This window comes from Platichthys flesus, chromosome 24 (assembly GCF_949316205.1).
Source record: "Platichthys flesus chromosome 24, fPlaFle2.1, whole genome shotgun sequence".
Lineage (NCBI taxonomy): Eukaryota > Metazoa > Chordata > Actinopteri > Pleuronectiformes > Pleuronectidae > Platichthys > Platichthys flesus.
Genome location: NC_084968.1, coordinates 1543666 through 1562822, shown reverse-complemented (window position 1 = coordinate 1562822; position 19157 = coordinate 1543666). Strand labels below are relative to the sequence as shown.

Here is a 19157-nt window from a genome sequence, read left to right as displayed (position 1 = left end):
AAGAATGTTAATGAATCACTTACTAATGCTATATATATCATTTATAAGTCATTCATGAGCCTTTGTTACCAGTTATTTACATTTTATTCTACATATTGAGTAGCTTTTAATTTATGTCAAGTTATTTAGTGGAGATAAAAAAAAAAAAGTCCCAACTAGTTAGAATAACAAGCCACATGTCACCGTTAGCTGCTGATAACATATTACTGAAATAACAGCAGAATCTGAATTCTTTCATTGGCCAAGTACATTTTCACATACAGGAAATTGACTTGGTGTGTTTGGTGCATCGGACATAAAAACAACAGAAGATATTTGTTCTTCCAGAAGCTGTTTTTAATGCACTCATGATCACTCTCTTGTTAAATACAAAGCAGGAGTTGAGAAACGTTATTTTCTAATAATCTCTGAACATGGTCTTTGGAAGTAATCAACAAAAGGTAATAAGATGATCAAGCCAGCATTTTAAATATTAGTACCTAACGTCCTTGGTAACTTATTGTAATTACTAAGTTAATATTACAAAACACAAGTAAGCCATTGATGATGTATAGTAAATATAATGTCAGCATCAAAATTAAATTAATTTCAAAGGAAGCTAATTAACATGTAGTTCACAAGGTGTCAAGACTTTCTCAGTGAATCAGTATGATTTATTGAGTCATCTCAAATTAACAGAAATATAAATGTTGATAAATCAGTCTTTAAATCAGTGTTAATTTTGGCAGCTATTTTTGATTTAGTCTTAGTCTTTTGACGAAAATGCAAATTAGTTTTAGTCACATTTAGTCATTTTTATCCTTCTTAGTTTTAGTCTAGTTTTCGTCGACGAAAACTCAGAACATTTTAGTCTAGTTTTAGTCAACGAAAACGAATTCCATTTTAGTTTAGTTTTAGTCACATTTAATAGCCACATTAAACTCCTTTTCTATAAAAACATATAGCTGCAGTCTAATAGCTTAAAAATATATATTTTTAGTTTTAAATGTGAAAACAAAAAGGGAGAGCAGGTCTGACTGGAGGCGAACATAGAAACTGAACATCGGTACAAACCAACTGCAGCTTCTGCTTTGATCAAGAAGCTGCTGCGCTGATCTCTGATCAGCTGAGACCAGAGAAACTCTGTGTTTTCACTGTTTCCATAGTTAAGAAGCAGTCAGTCACTGAGCGGCTGCTCCACATGAACGAGTTCTGATCTCACTGTGTCTGTCTGAGCGAGTGCGCGGGGCGGGGGTCGGAGCTACGGACCGGTGCGCTATCTGGGAGCTCACAGGCACACACACACACACACACACACACACACACACACACACACACACACACACACACACACACACACACACACACACACACACACACACACACACACACACACACACACACACACACACACACACACACACACACACACACACACACACACACACAGACACACTCGCCCGCTCCTGATACTTCATGACGGCCTGATACGATGATATTTAAAAAATTATTGTGACTTAGTCAACCACCAACATATTCGTCTCGTCTTGAGACTCCTAAGTGAGACACAGTGGAACTGGAACCCTGCACGTCATTCATAAAGGGTTTCCCAACTTTCCAAGTGTCCTATGGTAAATGTTACTGGGTTACTTTGGGCCCTATCTGAAATCTGATTGGCTCCTCAAATGGCCCAGTTCCGTCAGTAGTCTTGAGAAAAACATTTCACTTACTAACAATACTAACAATAAATATTATTTTGTAGTATACAATGTGCTTGAGGAACAATTTTCAAAATATATTCAATCATGTGGTCCTGTCATCCGCTGGCCACCTGACCAGGGTGTATCCCCAATTTCTCAGCTGTGATTGGCTCCAGCCTCCCCCCCAACAGATACGCTGTTTGAAAAATTCTTCCATCCATTTTTCAATTCATTCATTGATCTGAGGTTTTGCTCATCAATAGAACTAACAGTAAACAATAATTTAAATGCGCACCTCGTGGAATCAGCAATTGTACATGGATGTTGGACAAATAATTGGCACCGCTTTGTAAATTGTGACCTTTTTCTGGTGCATGAAAATACCACAGCCACCACTGTTTTACAAGTCTCATTAACTTATTGAAAACACAACACACACGCGCGCACTTTGCCATGGCACCATCCTTTGAGCCAGTGTTACAGTCAAAAGAAATGTGGGAGTAGAATAAAGCAAGGAGGAAAAATAGCCAATTATACTGGCAGGGAAAAAAGGAGAGGGGATTATGGTTGAACAAAACAACAACAACAAAGAACACCGAGTTGTTTGTAGTGTGATGATCATTTGAACATCTAGACGGAGCCAGTTTGCTTGAATTCTAAAACTGAACTGTCTCTCCGACTCTCACTTATACATTCTAAAATAAAAAAAAACACTGCAAAATATTGGCATTTGTAAAAGAGTTGTTTTTTAAACGCCAACTCAAAAGGAAAAGAAGACTGCATTTAGATTGTCCTGTGGAACTCCACACGCATGTTTGTACTGTGTGCCATCTCTGAGGTGAGGCCATTAGTCCACTTCCTGTAGCTGTTCTCATTAGCAATGCTAAGAACAGGTGGCTTGTCAGCCGCCTGAGCCCGACTGTCAGCTCCTCTCCGAGTGGGAGTCATTACAAACAGCCCCGTCAGCGGCGCTGCTGCTGTCAGCCACCAATTTGCTTCCTCCGTTTTCAATTTGCTCTGCTTGAAACAAAGAAGGTTTACTTAACCTCCGGGGTTTGCCGAGCGCAAACACTTCATTTGCGATTTGAGGGAACTTTCCCGCTTTCTTTCAGATGTGCTGCACAAAGAAGTGTCACAGAGGGAAGTGAAGATGAGACTGCAGTGATGCTGCCCCACGCACAGCAGGCGCTGACGCAGAGGATCACAGTCAGCGACATCAATACTAAATGGATAGAAAATCAATTTGAATGCACTGTGGTTTATGTTATTGTTATTCAAATATTTGATCATGTCTCCACATAATTCTTCTGCTACTATTGTCTACCTTAAACATACAAAACCACTTGTATGTGACAAATGATACATAAAGCTTCTAAAAAAGGTAATTTTGAAAACTCTTTTCAATACGGCTCTAACACAATTTTTTTAGTCCAGAACAATGTGTTTAAACAATTCTCATTAGTTAAATAAGTTTTCAAATTGCATTAATTAATTTTAACAGCATTTTCAACTTCACCTTCCAAAAAAGATTGTAAAGATAAATATATATTCCAACAATTTATTTCAGGTGAAATCTTTTGCAAGGATCCACAAGAGTGTCTACACTGCCTACTCATTATTATTTTCTGACTGTGCTTTGGTATTATGGAAATTAATTTAAAGGTGGAAAGATGATTACACATATACCAAAAAATATTATGTTATTAGGCCAACAATTTATATTCATACTTATCAACCATTTTTTTCCACTTTTACGTAATGGTAACTATTTTGAAAAATTAATATTGCACCACCTGAGGATTATGAGTCAAGAGACTCAGTTTTTTGTATGCCTGACCTCCTGCAAAATAAAGCTCACTTGACTGGAAAGTGAAACAACTACTTAAAGAATGTATGTGTGCTAGGTACATCGGTCCATGGGCAAGCTTCATTCTGAAGAGGATAAAGGATTTTAGGAGCAGTTCAAAATTTTCTGAAGTACTTGGAATTCCCCCAAAAAGTTGTGAGGAGAAGATTAATATAAGTCTGTTTCTGAAAATGATGTACAGCTTCCACAATCTTGCCTCCACAGAACCAGACCAAAACCTCTCATCGCCCCCCCCCCCCCCCCCCCCCCCCCCCCGTAGTAGGCGACCTGCGCTACAGACTGAGATGCTGCTCAGAAGAAGTGCAGAGAGTGTCGAGAAATATTTTAAGTACGTAGCTCTGCAACTCAAGAAACTGTTACCTGTTACCTTAACATTTCTGTTTGTGAATGCTCGGCTGCATTAAGCACAATCCATCTCCTGCTTCATATTAAATTGAGAGTGATCGTGATAGTCTTAAAAAAGGTCCACTGGACAAACAAATAATATCTGTATGTGGTCAGTTTGTCCCTTATGATATATAATTCTTATTTTACTTTATGTATGTACTGTGTGCATGTGCTTTTAAAATGCATGTATCACAGCAGGCCTTTGCCGTGTGAAGTGACAAATCAACTCACGTCAGGTTCTCCACAGTCACATTCCTCTCCATCCTCCACAAAGCCATTGCCGCACTTCTTGCCCCCGACCAGGTCCTTCATGTTGGGCATGTTGAAGAGACACATGCCCCCTCCCTTCTGGAAGTAGCTGTCCAGGTCCCGTTTGCTGCAGCGACTGAAGACTCGGGGGAATGGATGCCTGGACACACACAGACTTTTACTCAACTTTTATTGTACAGTTGAGTGTTTGCTCTCATTCTGTTTTTCTGTCATCCTGTTGGAGCTAATGTTTGACAAAATGAGTGTTGCTGATTTAAAGTATTTGATTCATACAGTAATACAGTCTTGTGTTTTTATATCTGAGAGAAATCAAGAGTCTCAAGTGACGAGACAATGTCTTCAGGCAGGAACGTTAATATGTAATTAGTTTTTCTTTTTGGCTGATGAAAATGCTATTCATACAGTGTGTTCTGCTGTAAGCAACATCTCAGCGAGGGCAGGTTTGTGCTGAAGCCTGACACGGTGCCTGCGGCTCACCCGGTGGCAGCAGCCATGACGCAGCCGCCCTGCTCAGCCGAAGCCTCGACGCAGCAGCCCTCGTGGTCGTGGCTCATACCGAAGTTGTGTCCGATTTCGTGGGCCATTGTGGCAGCAGCACCAATGGACAGCTCTGAGTGGTCCTGTGGGGGTGAGATACAAGGAGGGCTTAGGAAACTCAACAGTATTAGATGACTGAGAGGTACGGATGTATGAATACATACAATCTGGGACTGTTCCATTTGTAGTACTATGCTCCAGGGCTGGATTAACAAGCACAAACTTGAATATTTACCATGTACGCACAATATAAAGCATGATAATAACAGTCTGAAACCTAGAATTTATTCAGGGCATATTATTTTAGTCTTTGTAATGTTGAATCAATAAAATGACCATATCATACCAACAGATACCACCTTTGTGGTTTCTCTATATTTTTATTTTTTGCTTCATTTATGGCCCTTTTATAGAGTAAATTCCACACAAATGCACAAGACTGACGGTGGATGCACAGTGTTGTGCGCCATTCTGGGTCATACATTTGCAAAGTGTGTTATTGCATAAGCATTTGTGGAAGCTCACACAAACAACAACTGAAACCTGTTGACAGGTGTTGATTGTGTCTCCTTCAGTTCTCCTGAAGGAGGCAAAGTGCTGATGGGATTTAAACAAAGCTTAAGAAAGGTTGACCTCACGTCATAGCAGCTGCACCACAGACACATAAGGGCACTTTAAGTTTTATGTTAAATGGCGGTTTTAACATGCTGATGGATGTTTTGTAAAAGGGGTAATGTTTACCTACCCGAGTTTAGTGTGTATGCACGCTAACACTAAACACAAGGTATAGCTGAAGGTGTTGGGAACATTCCCAGTATTTATAGTATCAGATTAGAGTATTAAATGATTGGACAGCAGAATCACCTGATATAGGCGGCAGAGCTTTAGTTCTTTAGTCATTAAAATTCGTCCTAAAGGGAAAGCGCCAGAAGAAAAATCGGAGCCACCAGAGTCATAATAATTCTTCCTCTGGGGAGCATGAAAGATTTCACAGCTATCCATCTATCGTCTTTTTTATTTTTGATGTCCTCAAAATGAAGCCTAAGAACCGACAGTAGCTGACAGCGACTTGACATAATAGGAACTTTCACATTGCAGAACAACAATATTTGGTTAGATGGTGACCCCACAGTAGAACACGCAGTCCCAAAAACGATGGGTGCAAGAAGTTGAAGGAGAGGATCAGCGCTTATGTTTGTTAAGGTTATGTGAGGTTAAACTTAAGCTTGTTCAGGAAAAAAAACCCAGCTAGAATGTCCTAGTAACGATAAGACACTCAGATTTAGCAGATGCATGATCACAAACAGACACACACACACACACACACACACATATATACACACACACACACACAAACAGTAGTGACAGAATTCTAGACGTATGTATTTAGCTCCTCTTTGATCCACAGAATGATGTCCTTCACTCTCAAGTCTCCCTGTGAATAATGCATATTGTATAAAATGGGTATGGGTTACAGTGCATCTATGGGCCACAGCACAGAGGGCACGTGTGTTTGTGTTTGTATGTGTATGTGTGTATGTGTTTGTTCTGTGGCGAGCGGTGACTTCACAGCTCGGTCAGCCACAGGGCATTTGGATTCCACAGGCCACCTCTGCCAACGGGAGAGCGGACAGCCTATTAGAAGCAAATCAAGCATGGAAAAGCTATCAATCTCTGTGGCCGCATCCATCCAGGCCACCGCTGCACATGTGTACGAAGCCATACAGCTACAATAGCGGAATAATGCTACAGGGTGGACATTTTAAAGCTGCGGGGAAACCAGGCGAGATATGAATGTTACCAGAACAACTCTCAAGGGTCAAGGGTGCATTTCCTCCCTTGAGTGAGTTAAATTGTCCATATGAAAACAAAACGATTCAAATATAAGATGGAAGGAACTTGCCTGCAAAAAAGTTCCCCTATAAAGAGATAAAACAAACAACGATGTAGGAAAGATGGAGTACAAAGTATTTAATATTTAAAAAATATCATTTTATTTTATCACACTAGATAGGACTGTGATATAAGCTGTAGGTAAATGGACAGTCTGAGATCTAACTGATAAATATCTATCAGCTTTATTAACTTTGTTTACAGAAGTTTTGAAACTTGTTGAGACAAAACAACCCCCCCACATATCTGATTATTTATCGGGTTGTAGAGTTGTTGGATATTTTGGTAATTTAGAACCTAGGACCAGATGGTGAGTATTATTTGTATGTTTGAAGGTATTCCTCACTATCTTGATTTGAAGTTGCAGATATTAGAGAAAGCCAACGGATCTTAGGGATGTTCGTCAGTTGTGAACCTTGTTTTTTTGGCCTTTTAATCACAAGTCACACTCTTCTAAGGTGAACCGACCACAGGCTGATCTGTGTGTGTGTCCCTATCATCCTGCTGCCCAGTTGGGGATTTTCATCCTGATCCAGAACCATTGCTTGTAGCGTTCTGCAGTGGGTGATGTTTCTTTTATATCCCAGTGCAGGGCTTCTCCGTGGATTCCTACACCTTTTAGCAACCTGATGGTCAAACTGCAGTCAACTTCAGCTGGATGGACAATTACTTTCCAACTACTTTGCTCTGGTCTTAGGGTTGTAACCATTGTAGGCATTGGCCTTGGTAAGCAGTTTGAAAGGCTCTTAGGAGTCAAATCTTAGTGATGAGTGTTCATCACCATTGAGTACGACTTCAGGTCGCCATGACACAAACTCAAATTCACGCCCATAGGCAACTTAGAGTCACCAATTAACCAAACCCTCAGGCACAACATCCAGAGAAAAACAACTTTCTTGGGAATGTGGCAATTAAAGCTGGATTTAAGCCGGGGAAAAAGATACAGGTCGAGTCGGGGAAGAAAGGAGAAATATATTCCTACATACCACGTTTATGCCTCCAGAGTTTTCCAGGCTGCACATCCCCTCCAGCGGTGCCATGCCGATAGTTGTCCCCTTGAAAATCACACCACTATATAATGCAAGCACATACGCACGTACGAGAGAGAGAGAGAGAGAGAGAGAGAGAGAGAGAGAGAGAGAGAGAGAGAGAGAGAAAGAGAGAGAGAGAGAGAGAGCGAGAGAGAAACATCATTAACCATAATCTCCTCCCTGTTCACTTACAGCTTCACAGTCGATGCACATTGATTGCAGATGCAACTTCGGAGCATGGTGACAGACATGATAAGCCTTTCAGATGTGGGAGAGGGGGGGCGTGCGAGGAACCCCAATCCACCATGTGCTCTCCTGGCAGTTGTCACTTAGCATCCCAAAACAAAATCAAGCCCCGTTCGATGAATCAAAACAAAACAGGCCCTGTGGTAACAGCACAACTAATTATAGAGCATGAGGGGCCAACAATTTACTGCTTATGGATAAATCTGTATATGTGTGTGTGTTTGTGTGTGTATTCGTGCTGTGAAGCTGCAGAGATGTTCGGCCCAATTACAGCCAACTGAAGCATAACTTTGCTTAATAAAATTCCAGTTTAACTAATCATTTGTCAATTTACACGTGGAATATGAACGGATCGGACCGAAAGCTGGGAGTGTGCACATCATTAGAGCCACACAGAGGCTCATCGGGTGATAGGAAGGAGGTACAATAATGATTATGAACACATGTATTAACATCAGGAGGGGGGAGAACCGGCCGCTTCTCTCTCAAAAACAATAGCAGCTCATTTTACCGATTACTACCCTGCCTGTGGTGCGATAAAATATTTTCCACAGTGAAAGGCATCTTCTTCATTCACTTCCATTCATAAAATTCACCCTGTACAGGCTTCGGCTGCGCTCTGGGAAATGGAACGTGGAGGGAATCATTTAAGACGATTTACAACAGTTTCTCATGAACCCTGTGTGTAATGTTGCAGGTTCCACTATGACACACAGGTGAATCTTTTCTGGAGCGCCGTGTTATTGTGATGCAATGACTTCCTGCTTGTCGCTTTTCAGTCTTTACTTGTCCGATTTTAGGACCATTATCAGGCTTTGATATCAATTTGGTCTTATTTATCAAACATGTAATCAGACTTAGGGTTGGTAAGTTGTAACACTGTTTTATCTTATTTGTTCCACGTCCCGATAGAAAAAAAGCAGGTGTCTGTGGCCTTTAATTGGGACCTGATGACACGCCTGCCTGAATGCGCCCAGTCTGTGCTCTCAGTGCCGACAGATGGGGGGTGGGTTGTAAAGGATGTATTTTTATCCTCGGTGTAGTCTGCAAGCCTTGGTAACTTTTCCAGGATTAGCAACCCATGACAATATGGTCTCATTTGAATAGTTTTGCTAATTGTTCCTTCAGGTGATGTATCAAACAGGTTGTAAACAAAACTTACGCTCTCAACAGTTGTACTGTGTAATGAGGGATTGTCAGCAAGGTTTGTTTACTTCCTAAATGGTGGTTTAGTTTCTACTTTAGGTAATGTGTGTGAACTGTTGGCTGTACTTTTAGTCTTCCCCTTTTTGACAATACAATTTACTTATAGCGGCTGAAACGCAAAAGTTGCACTATTGGTTTTCCTGACACACCGGGAAATATGAGATATGAGAACATGTCTTGCTCCCTCGACAGCACCTGCTGCCCTGGAAACAGAAAAAATATCTGCTGATGAGGTACAGTGTTATCTTGTTCTTCCTGTCGGACGTGACAAAGATGGGAGAGAAGCCATGGCAACACAAGAATCCAGTGTTTTACTACTTATAAGTTCAAGTTTACTTTGTCAGAGGGCGACTGTGATAAGTTACTTTTTCAAAAGGGGCACAATCTCCCTTCATTCACAGTCTCCAGCCCACTAACATGTAGGCCTGTGCAGCTGTAAATGAAATTGCTGTTGCCAGTCTCTATAACAACATATTTGCAAATTAAGCAACAACATTGTCTGCAACAGAGCGGTTTAAGCTGTGTATGTATTTGTGTGGCTATCGCTCACGTGAGCAGCTGCGCGTTGTCGTGTTTCTTGCGCGACTTCAGTTTCTGTCTCCACTGCAGGAAGGACCAGAGGGTGGCGTTCGGCTCCTCTGTGACGATACACTGGTCCCTGTCGGTCCAAACCTCCAGACCGATCAGAGGCACGCGGATGTTCAGAGCCCTGTAGAACTGGACACAAACAAAGCAAATACAGTATTTACCCTGCACATACACAAAGGTTGGTCCTCAATCATTTCACAAGCTCCCATCACACAGTCTGGTCACATAAGGCAATTTCTCTCTCAATCTCCCCTAAGGCACTGTTGAAGAACAGTATTGATTAAATCCTTTAGAGGCTTAATGCGACGGTGGACGTTTGTGTGCACTTTTCATTCGCTAGTCATTTATTCTGAACACTAAAGACAACAAACTTCGGAGGAGATCGGTAATAGATGACATCGAGATATGTGATGACTGTACAACAATATCTATTAGTTTGCTGAATGGAGCTGTTTGTTCTCTGGAGAATTGCAGTCGGCAGCAGGAGAAGCCATCAGCCTTACCTTATCCACGTAATTGGCAATTTCCATTATCCTTGCCCTGGTCTTTTCGTAGTCCTTATTTTGCCGCTTAAACTGCAGGACAGGGGAGATGGAGGAGTATTAGAGGCATCACTGAGGTCTGCGGTCAAGCAAATAGATAAATTGTAAGTGAAAATCCTTTTTGAAGTTTACTCGCAGAGACTAATGACCTGTGAAAACACCACGCACCCCAACCAGCCCTGCGTCACCACATCAAAGCCTTGTCCATCATCATAATTACGCCAATTACACAAGGTAAAGAGCAGACCCTCTATATTGGTCACATGTGCTCTCACTATGACATTGCACTGTAAACCGTCTTTTATAAAGATTTAGCATCTCCTCACTGCAGCTTAGTGTCTATTCAGAAGCCCTTCCACCTTTTGGTTTTGTCTGAATCGGCTCTCTCATTAAGCAGGCAAATCCTTCTGGCTCGTCTCCACATGCTTTTGCCTCGCTGTGACTGTGAGTCAGCGTGGAGCTCTGAGTACAAAAGGAGCTCCATTAGCTGGAATGAGATAATTGCGTAAGATGTGGACCCTGTTTCCATGCCAATGTGTCACTTGATGGTCATTGGACACATGGCACTTAAATGTGGTCCTGCTGATTTACCCTGCAGAGGGATATGCTGCCGTTGAGGTGGGTGGAGTGGGTGGAATGTTAGCAGTAGCTTACCAGTGTGTTGTCAGCCACGATATACAGCTCCATGTACTTAGTGGTGCCCCCGGCATTCCTTTTAACCTGACACATGAAAGAGAAGGAAAAAGAACAATGGGCACGTGGTCAATGTAGCATCTGTTGTTCATGGCTCCACAAAACTATGCTATGAACAACTTTATTCTACAATATATACCTGGGAGCTTTTATGTCGGCCACAATGGGCTGCCCTTTAGACAAAATAGAGATATATTGGTAAATTGTCTCTGCATGCTGAATAAGCTATTTGCAGTTCATGCTTGCAGTCGATCAACAGATACACACACAACTATATCTGAATGACAGTACTAAAGAACTTTAAATGAGGATTCTGAGTATTTGAAACCTTTTCTATGCATTTTTTATAAATGTATGATTCATGATGGACTGAATTAAGTGGCAAGTCACACTTAAGGAACCTTTTGAAATGAGTCACAAGTTAAGATGAACATAATGTGTGTAATCTAATACTTTCAAGTTGTCTCATTTTTTGTTTCTTAACTGAACACATCTATTAAAGACTCCCAGTGCTGGTGTTAAAGAATGGCAACTCTTGGATTTAATAACTGGGTGATTGTACTTTAGCAGCAACAACTTTAGCCAATATCTTTTATTATCGTAGCTTCCATTGCAGAGCTGATTCTGCTCAGATATGTTCTCTGGACGTCTGGTCTGGCTCTGAGCTCATTCCATTGCTTCTCTCCTGGGTTAAGGTCTGGACTCTGGCTGGATCCCTTCAGAAGGTGGATTTTCTTTGTTTGAACTCATTCTTTAGTAGATTTACTTTAAAGTTCAGGGTCATTGTCCTGCTGTTTCATCGACTTCTGCGGATCTCCAGCCGGTGAAAAGCCTCCCTGACATGATCCCGGAAGATGAAGCTCCCTCCACTGAACTGCAGCTGCATGTTCTTCCCAAACAATTCAGTCTTAGTTTCATTAATCACATTTCCCAGCAGTGTTTGGTGTAGAGAGTTAAGCTGCTCTTCAGCAAACTTCCGACACAGTGATGTGTTTCTTGAGAGCAGCAGCTTCCTCTGATGTGTCACTTTGCTCCATGCACCATGATGTGTGTTCACTTGACTCATACACAGAGAAGTTCACCAGCTCCTTTAATCCTTTAGCGATTACTATGAGCTTCCTGTGTTGTGACCGTAGACCGTTGGTAAATAGTGGACGTAGCTCAAAAAGATGAAGCCTCTGCGGAAGTGCTTAAAATTGTTAAACCATAGAGATCTGGCAGGGGTTGCGCTCCAAATAAATCTCTGGTGCTAAACGCCAACTTCTCCTATGAAATAGTCAGTCTTTATGGTCCCATTTGCTGAATTCACTCCGTCTTACAATTTGTGTCCAACTGAAAAATATAATTATTTAGATATTAGAGCTCAAAGTGTTGTAGTTTTAGGCGGCGTGACGCATGACTCAGGGGCGATTGACAGGTGGCAGTTCTGACGGGTCTTGTGACATCGGAGTCATCTTAGCTGGACCAACACAAAGTTAAAGCGTCTCCTATTACAGACTGTTTGTTTGACTGTGAATGTTACTGCACACCCAATAAAGTGATCACAGACAAGATTCTCAGCAGATTATTTTCGTAAACAGCAAACACAAAATGTCTGAGTGCCTTCTATAAATGAAAGTAGCTCGGACTCACACCTCCAGTCAGGTTTCATTGGGAGGAATTCAGGTTTGAGAAATCCTGAGTCATGTTAGCTTTTGTTGATGTCATTAACCAAGAGCTTCATATTAATTTTCCATCCAACTTTTTCTCCATGAGCAATATGTCACAGTTATAACTTTAATAGACATAAGTATAAAATATGGTAGTATAATGGTTAATGGCTGTTAACCTTCTATGGTGTCCAGTATGAAAAATCAACTACAGCCCCCCCACCCCACTAACTATAGCACGGATGATATGCTGCGTAGTCAAGTGTTGCAGCTTAATCTGAGTCAATAATTTTTGATTCCACGGATGCTGACTTTTAAATAAGTCAACTATTCTTTCACATCTTTGTTTAGTTTGTAATAATTGACAAATATCATTATAGGATTTTAGATGTGCCATCCTTATATTAGTTTAGCTAGAAAGCAAGGTCATCAGTTAAGTGAGGTTTATCTATACACAAATTATTTGTTAAACCTAATTGGAGAAGCCGAATTGCAACAAATCACCAGGACACTTGAGTGATATGATGTACCCTGGCTGCTGAGTGTTCTCTTCTCTGACTGGCTGGAAGCTCCGATAGTTTTTATACAGTGACATAGACCTCTGATGGAGGTGTCAGTCCTGAATGAAAGCCCCCTCAATGAACTGTGAGTGAGGACAGCAGGACTAAGGCTCAGCTTAGGAGCTTGGCTCTCGTTTTGTTTGTGTAACCAATTGGAAAAAAGCAGATTAATGCTGCTCAGTGAAAACCACGCAGATTTAACTTCCAACACGTTGCATATTTGCATAAAGCTGAACCAATAAGAAGGAAAGAGAGAAGTTCTGAAGCAATTATAACTTCTTGTAAATGCCATAAAGCACATGACTAACACAAACACAATTCATTCTGTTTTTATTGATCTATTTCAACTATAGATATTTGAAAGGGAAAAGAACAGAATAAAAACGTGGAATTTCAAAGCTTACTGGAGCCAGAATGAGTGTAAAACAAACTACCTCCCCAAAAAACATTTTATGTCAACAGAATTTGTAAAGGTAAAACAACAACAAAAAAATAACAGGTTAAAAGAGTTTATAAGATTGTATTTAGTTTTAAAATCCTAATATGTACGAGTATTTTAGCAGTCGTTCATGCTTCTGTGTTAATAAAACTGTATGACTCCTTGTATCCTTCCATCATTCATTCTTCACCTCCCAAATACATGATTACCACCATTAATTAAAGGCTCAGCTGTAATTAAATCTATTGATTTACATGTGAAGGGACCGCTACCATGGCTCGGGCTGGACTTAACACCAATACTGCCGATTGTTGGGGAGTCTGTCGAGTTGTGAAGGCAGCCTGTGGAGCTAGGCAGACACACACACACACAGTAAATTGTGTCTGTGAGAATGGTGTGTACTGAATGTACACAAACACACACACACAGTAATGCATTCACTCATCACATTATTCATTTGAGAAGCAAATAGTGGCAAACGCCTTAGGACCGTCTGGGGTCTACTGTGGCTGGCATTTCTGCATAACAGCCCAGGATTAATGGGTGCCTGCGGTGGGAATTGGGAGAGCCAAGGGGCCAAGTGCAGGAGGGAGGGAGATAAAGAAACAGAGAAAGAGAACAATCACCCTCGTGGACAACTAATAAGGGGTTTAGCATATAAGGAGCAGAGAAACAGTTTAAAGTGATTGAGAATGGAAATGGGGAAAGTGAATAAATACGAGAAGGAAACAGAAAGACTGACAGTTTGTCCCAGCAGCGGAGACAAATGAAGGCAGAGGCAACGATTCAGCATCATCTATAACTGCACACGAGGCAGCTTGACTTGTGTTTAGTTTGGTTTGGGCCTCATATCCAAACCAAACCAACCTGGAAAGCCTCATTCCCTTCATCTCCAGGCACTGGGAGTCATTCTGAGGCCTTAAATGGCCCCAAGACCCATTCAATATTGTGCTTGCCCATCACAAAAAGCATTCCCCTGCAGAGCCAAATGTTCACATGAGATTGGTGATTTAATTTGCTACATAACAAATAAAACAAAAGAAAATTAGAACCCAATCCATTACATTAGAGGATATAAATGAACCATTATGTTTGTGTCTTTTTCAATGTACTGACAGGGAAACCGGCCTCTTTTAATATACAGATATTGTATCTGCTACTGATGAGAAGGGAGCATTCGACATCCATTCAGCTAGGTACATAGTATTACAATCAGCCAACAGTCGGAACAGTTTAACTAGGGGCTGCTGAGGCTGAGGGATAGAGTAGTCGTCCTCCAACATGAAGGTTGGCAGTTCAATCCCCAGTCAGACCCATCTGCATGCCCAAGTGTCCATGGGCAAGATGCTGAACCCTGAATGGCCCCCAATAGAATAACAAAGTGCTGCAAAAAGATGCATGTATGAATGTGTGTGTGAACGGGTGAATGTAAAATTGTACTGTAAAGCGCTTTGAGTGGTCATCAAGACTAGAAAAGCGCTATATAAATACAAAACCATTTACCATTTACCTGAAGTGAATATATCTGGGAGCATTTCGTGAATACCCTCTCTCACAAAAGCCAACATTGCTCGGTTCAATACACTTTGGTTTTTTACTACTCCGTGCAAACTTTACATCTGGCTTATGCTGTGTAACTGAGCGGTGATTAAACTCACTGACATTTTCTAAGTAGTTTCCTTTTTTTTCCAATACTAGAAAGGAAAAAAAAAAACAGATTAGGGATAGGGATCCACAGCATCCAGTCTGTGGTGCTGTGGATCTAAAGTGACAGGAGCTCACTACAGTTATTTTAACATGAGGATGTAAAGGTCAGCACCTGCCTAAAACTAACATGGCTACTATGAATGTTTTCTACATTTTCCCCAAAAATTTAAAGGGAATTTGTAAGTTTCAATGGTTATTTTTGATACTTGACATTAATGAAGCTGGATGTGTTGCCAACTGTGAACCAGATCCCAAATGGATATAGTAACATACGGTCCAAACCCTCCTAACCCCAAAAAAAACAATAAGTTCAGTATGTGGAGCAATGTGTGTTTACACAGAAAAAATATAAAAATCGGAGACTTCAAAATGAAGTTTTGCCAAAGTATAGAATCCTAACCAAGACCAAACAATAGGTTGCTTTTAATGCTACCGGACGGCTGCTGTAGGAGGGTGTGGAGATGGTTTTCCAGAAATTTGTATTTCTTTTATCGCCACATTACTTATGTTTGAATCAGGTAAACAACCTACTAATGTTTCTCCTTATTATCCCAAAAATAAGTGTCTGTGAGACTCACCCTTAAGTGGAATGGTCTGAGCAGGTCAGAGAAACGGTTGGACTGTACAATGGGATGACCGTGGCCACAGTTTCCACCCTTAATTGGAAGTTCCTCAGCATTCAGCAGGGAATGGTGAAGAGGGTCCACACCACTGACAGGTTCCAGGTAGTAGGTGTAGCTCGAATTCAAGGATATCAGGCCTCTGTGTTAAGGAAGGAGAGAAAAGAGAAACGTTAGAGAGGCATGTTTTGTTTTTTTCTGTTGTTTAATTATGTCTTCTTCACTTGAATTGGATTCTGCTGCTACGTTGTTTAGTCCTGAAACATCTAAAGTGTTTTGTGGACTCAAACACTTCATCCCACTCATCTACACAGTGCTGAGTAGTTAATTTGTGAATAGTTTGAGTGATTATTATCCCTTTAAGTAAGGCTGTCAAACTTACATATCAGTGAACAATAAAAAAGCTAAATAAGTTTAATTTTCAGAAAAACATTAATTATGAAATCAGTGCAAAAAAACTGTACCTGGTTGATCATGAATGAATATGATCTTCCTTGGACTGAGACCAGCACTAGTTCTTTACTTGCCGCAGCACAGTTACTGCAGGTGACTTAGTTTCTGAAAGACGCCGCAGGTTAATTTCTCACCCGGCCCTTCGCTGTGAGTCTTGCCCCATTCTCTTTACCCTTTTAACACTTACTGTCCTGTCTATAAAGGTTAATCCCCAAACTAAATTCTAATAAACAAATGGTAAAATTTTGGAAAATGACTCAATTACACTTACTTTGATTTAATTTCCTTTATATTCAGATTTTGGACATGATTACAGTGAGGTTGCATCGCTCCATTTTATAATTTCTCTGTTCATCAAGCTGCTCTATGCTGAACTTTCTTTATCATGATTATTGTCTCATTTTAAGTATTTTTTATATTTTACCTTGTTTCATAGCAAGGCCAAGTTCTCCACTAAAACAATAAAAAAAATGATCTGATGCAGCTCCTGAGTTGTGGATAACAATTGTCTGTGATGAGAGATAGTGTAAAATGATCCGCTGTTTGAGAGATGAATATTTATTCCTCATCTACAGCAGCTGGTGGTGCTATGAGAACAGCTAGCACTAGAACTTGTGTGTGAAAGAAACAGGTGGTGCTGGGATAAGGCAGTTGTGTCATCTCATTCATAACAAACTGTGGCTACTTTATCGCAGTTGCTTTGCAGAAGCAACTGCAGGTTTATCGTTGTTTAACAAGGTTTTAAAATCCAAATCATACAGTATTCAAATGCTCACACATTTTATCGACCTAATGTGACCTCTCCTGTATTTGTTTGGTCAGCTGCTGTAGCTCTGCTTTGAAATTGTATCCCTCCAAAAAGGCACGGAAAAGTAAAGCCCCACCGCAGGATGCAGCAGTGAATTTTCAACAACCACCACTGTAACACCCAGGGAGATGAAGATTACGGCTCATCACTCCTCCACTGGTTTCCCTCTCCCCTACTGAATCCCCTGATGGACTGTGTCCTGTGCATTTTTCTAACGTCACGTAGCCCGACAAGTTTAAGTTCATATTTTAACTTTGTAAAAAGTTTTCTCTTCTGTGAGAGTCTTTGTTCCTTTAACTGTCCATCGACTGTCTACAGACCAGACGGCCCTTTCTTCTAGAAACTATAACATTGTCTCAGGCTCAATCCTTGGCTTTAAATAGTGAGTAGTGAGTTTGCCATTTTGTCATGCAGTCCGACTGTTTAGTGAGATTTGTTTTATATTATTCAGTGGACTCATTGTATACCACAATGCATCTTTGAAAACACCCTCACGCACTGTGCTGTGGTTTATAAGGACAACTACGAAAACAAAGGCTAAACAGCCCTACACCCCAAATGTTGCTTGTAGAATTAAGAGTGTTAAACAGTTTTAATAGAGAAGTCTGTTGATCTTTTAATATTTTTCTACGCCATTCTGTGAGCAGCAGGGAACATGTAAAGAGGGAACCTGGCTGACAAGTTGGGAGGTGAGCCGCTTGTTGCCTGCACCTTTTCATCCAACAACTCACTGTAGCTGCCACTGACTGTGCCGGTGGAGCCCAGCACATATCAAACTGATCTGCTGTCAGAAAATGCTTTGTCCATACACACAAAAAAAGGATAAGTGCTAGACACATTTGATTACTTGTGACCGCTTAGTGTTAAAAGCCACCGCAACTTGACAGACTTTTATTAATTGAAAAATGTCCACTTCAAAAGGTCAGTATGCTTAAAATAAAGTGCTTGTTGAAAAGAGCTGCACCTTGCTAACACTTGGAATTGTTGAAAGGGATTTTTTGAACTTTTCAAAGAATAAAGAATTCGACATTCACAGGTAGACAAGGTTTCAGCTTCTCCCTCAAACTCTTTCTCCTTTTTTCACAACTGCTGAGTGCGTCATCAGTATTAGCTTCTAATTTTGATCAAATCCGACCACTTCCTTTCACAGCAGGATTTTCGCTCTGCCTTAGAGCGCGGATATTTGGAAGTGGCAAAAAAAACATCTACTGCTAGATGTGGTCAGGTGACACACTGAGGTCAGATCACACTGGTGACACAATCAAAATCTCCAAGCTAACACGTGGCAGAAGGCACTGCCAGATGTGTCTGATGAAAAAAGATCATGCAGGGTTGCAAAAAGACAGAACAAATGAAATATGTACAACAAGGAAGGGGCTTTGCAGTCAAAGTACCAACGGGAGGGATGAATAAAAATAACTGATATAAAGGTTGGTTGTATAATTAACTGCTTCAATTCAAAAATAATTACGAGCCAAAATTTTTTTAAAATTGGTTGTAAGTGATTTCTCTAATCAATTTCTATTTCGAACAAATTCAAATCTGAAGCCAATCAAGGCTTGGATTGATTTGGTTTGATAAATCTATGGGGATACCAAGGAGTACACTGAAAAGATGGATGGATGGGTAGATAGCTGGATTGATGGGTAAATAGATAGATAGAGAGAGAGAGAGAGAGAGAGAGAGAGAGAGAGAGAGAGAGAGAGAGAGAGAGAGAGAGAGAGAGAGGGAGGGATGGATGGATGGATGGATGGATGGATGGATGGATGGATGGATGGATGGATGGATGGATGGATGGATGGATGAATGGATAGATGGATAGATAGATAGATAGATAAATAGGACACATACTGTTTCAGTGGAGCTGTGGGCCACAACTTGAGCCTTGTGTTTAGTCTTCAGTGTATTTGTTTACATGCTGGTAAATCACCACTTTGAGCTAGTTGTATTAGCTGTTAGCACTTCCTGTTCCTGTTATTATT

General features: G+C 40.8%; 1 protein-coding gene across 1 annotated transcript in view; it reads right to left on the bottom strand.

Annotated features, from left to right (window-relative positions):
• The window catches only part of adam19a (ADAM metallopeptidase domain 19a), a 211810-nt gene that overhangs the window by 46328 nt on the left and 146325 nt on the right, over positions 1–19157 (bottom strand). Inside the window, exons 6-12 of the mRNA XM_062383936.1 lie at positions 15873–16056; positions 10901–10966; positions 10208–10279; positions 9667–9833; positions 7620–7704; positions 4681–4823; positions 4165–4342 (exon numbers count right to left, since the gene is read on the bottom strand). Of these exons, the coding sequence (XP_062239920.1) occupies positions 4165–4342; positions 4681–4823; positions 7620–7704; positions 9667–9833; positions 10208–10279; positions 10901–10966; positions 15873–16056 (895 nt within the window). The remainder of the gene's footprint in view (positions 1–4164; positions 4343–4680; positions 4824–7619; positions 7705–9666; positions 9834–10207; positions 10280–10900; positions 10967–15872; positions 16057–19157) is intronic.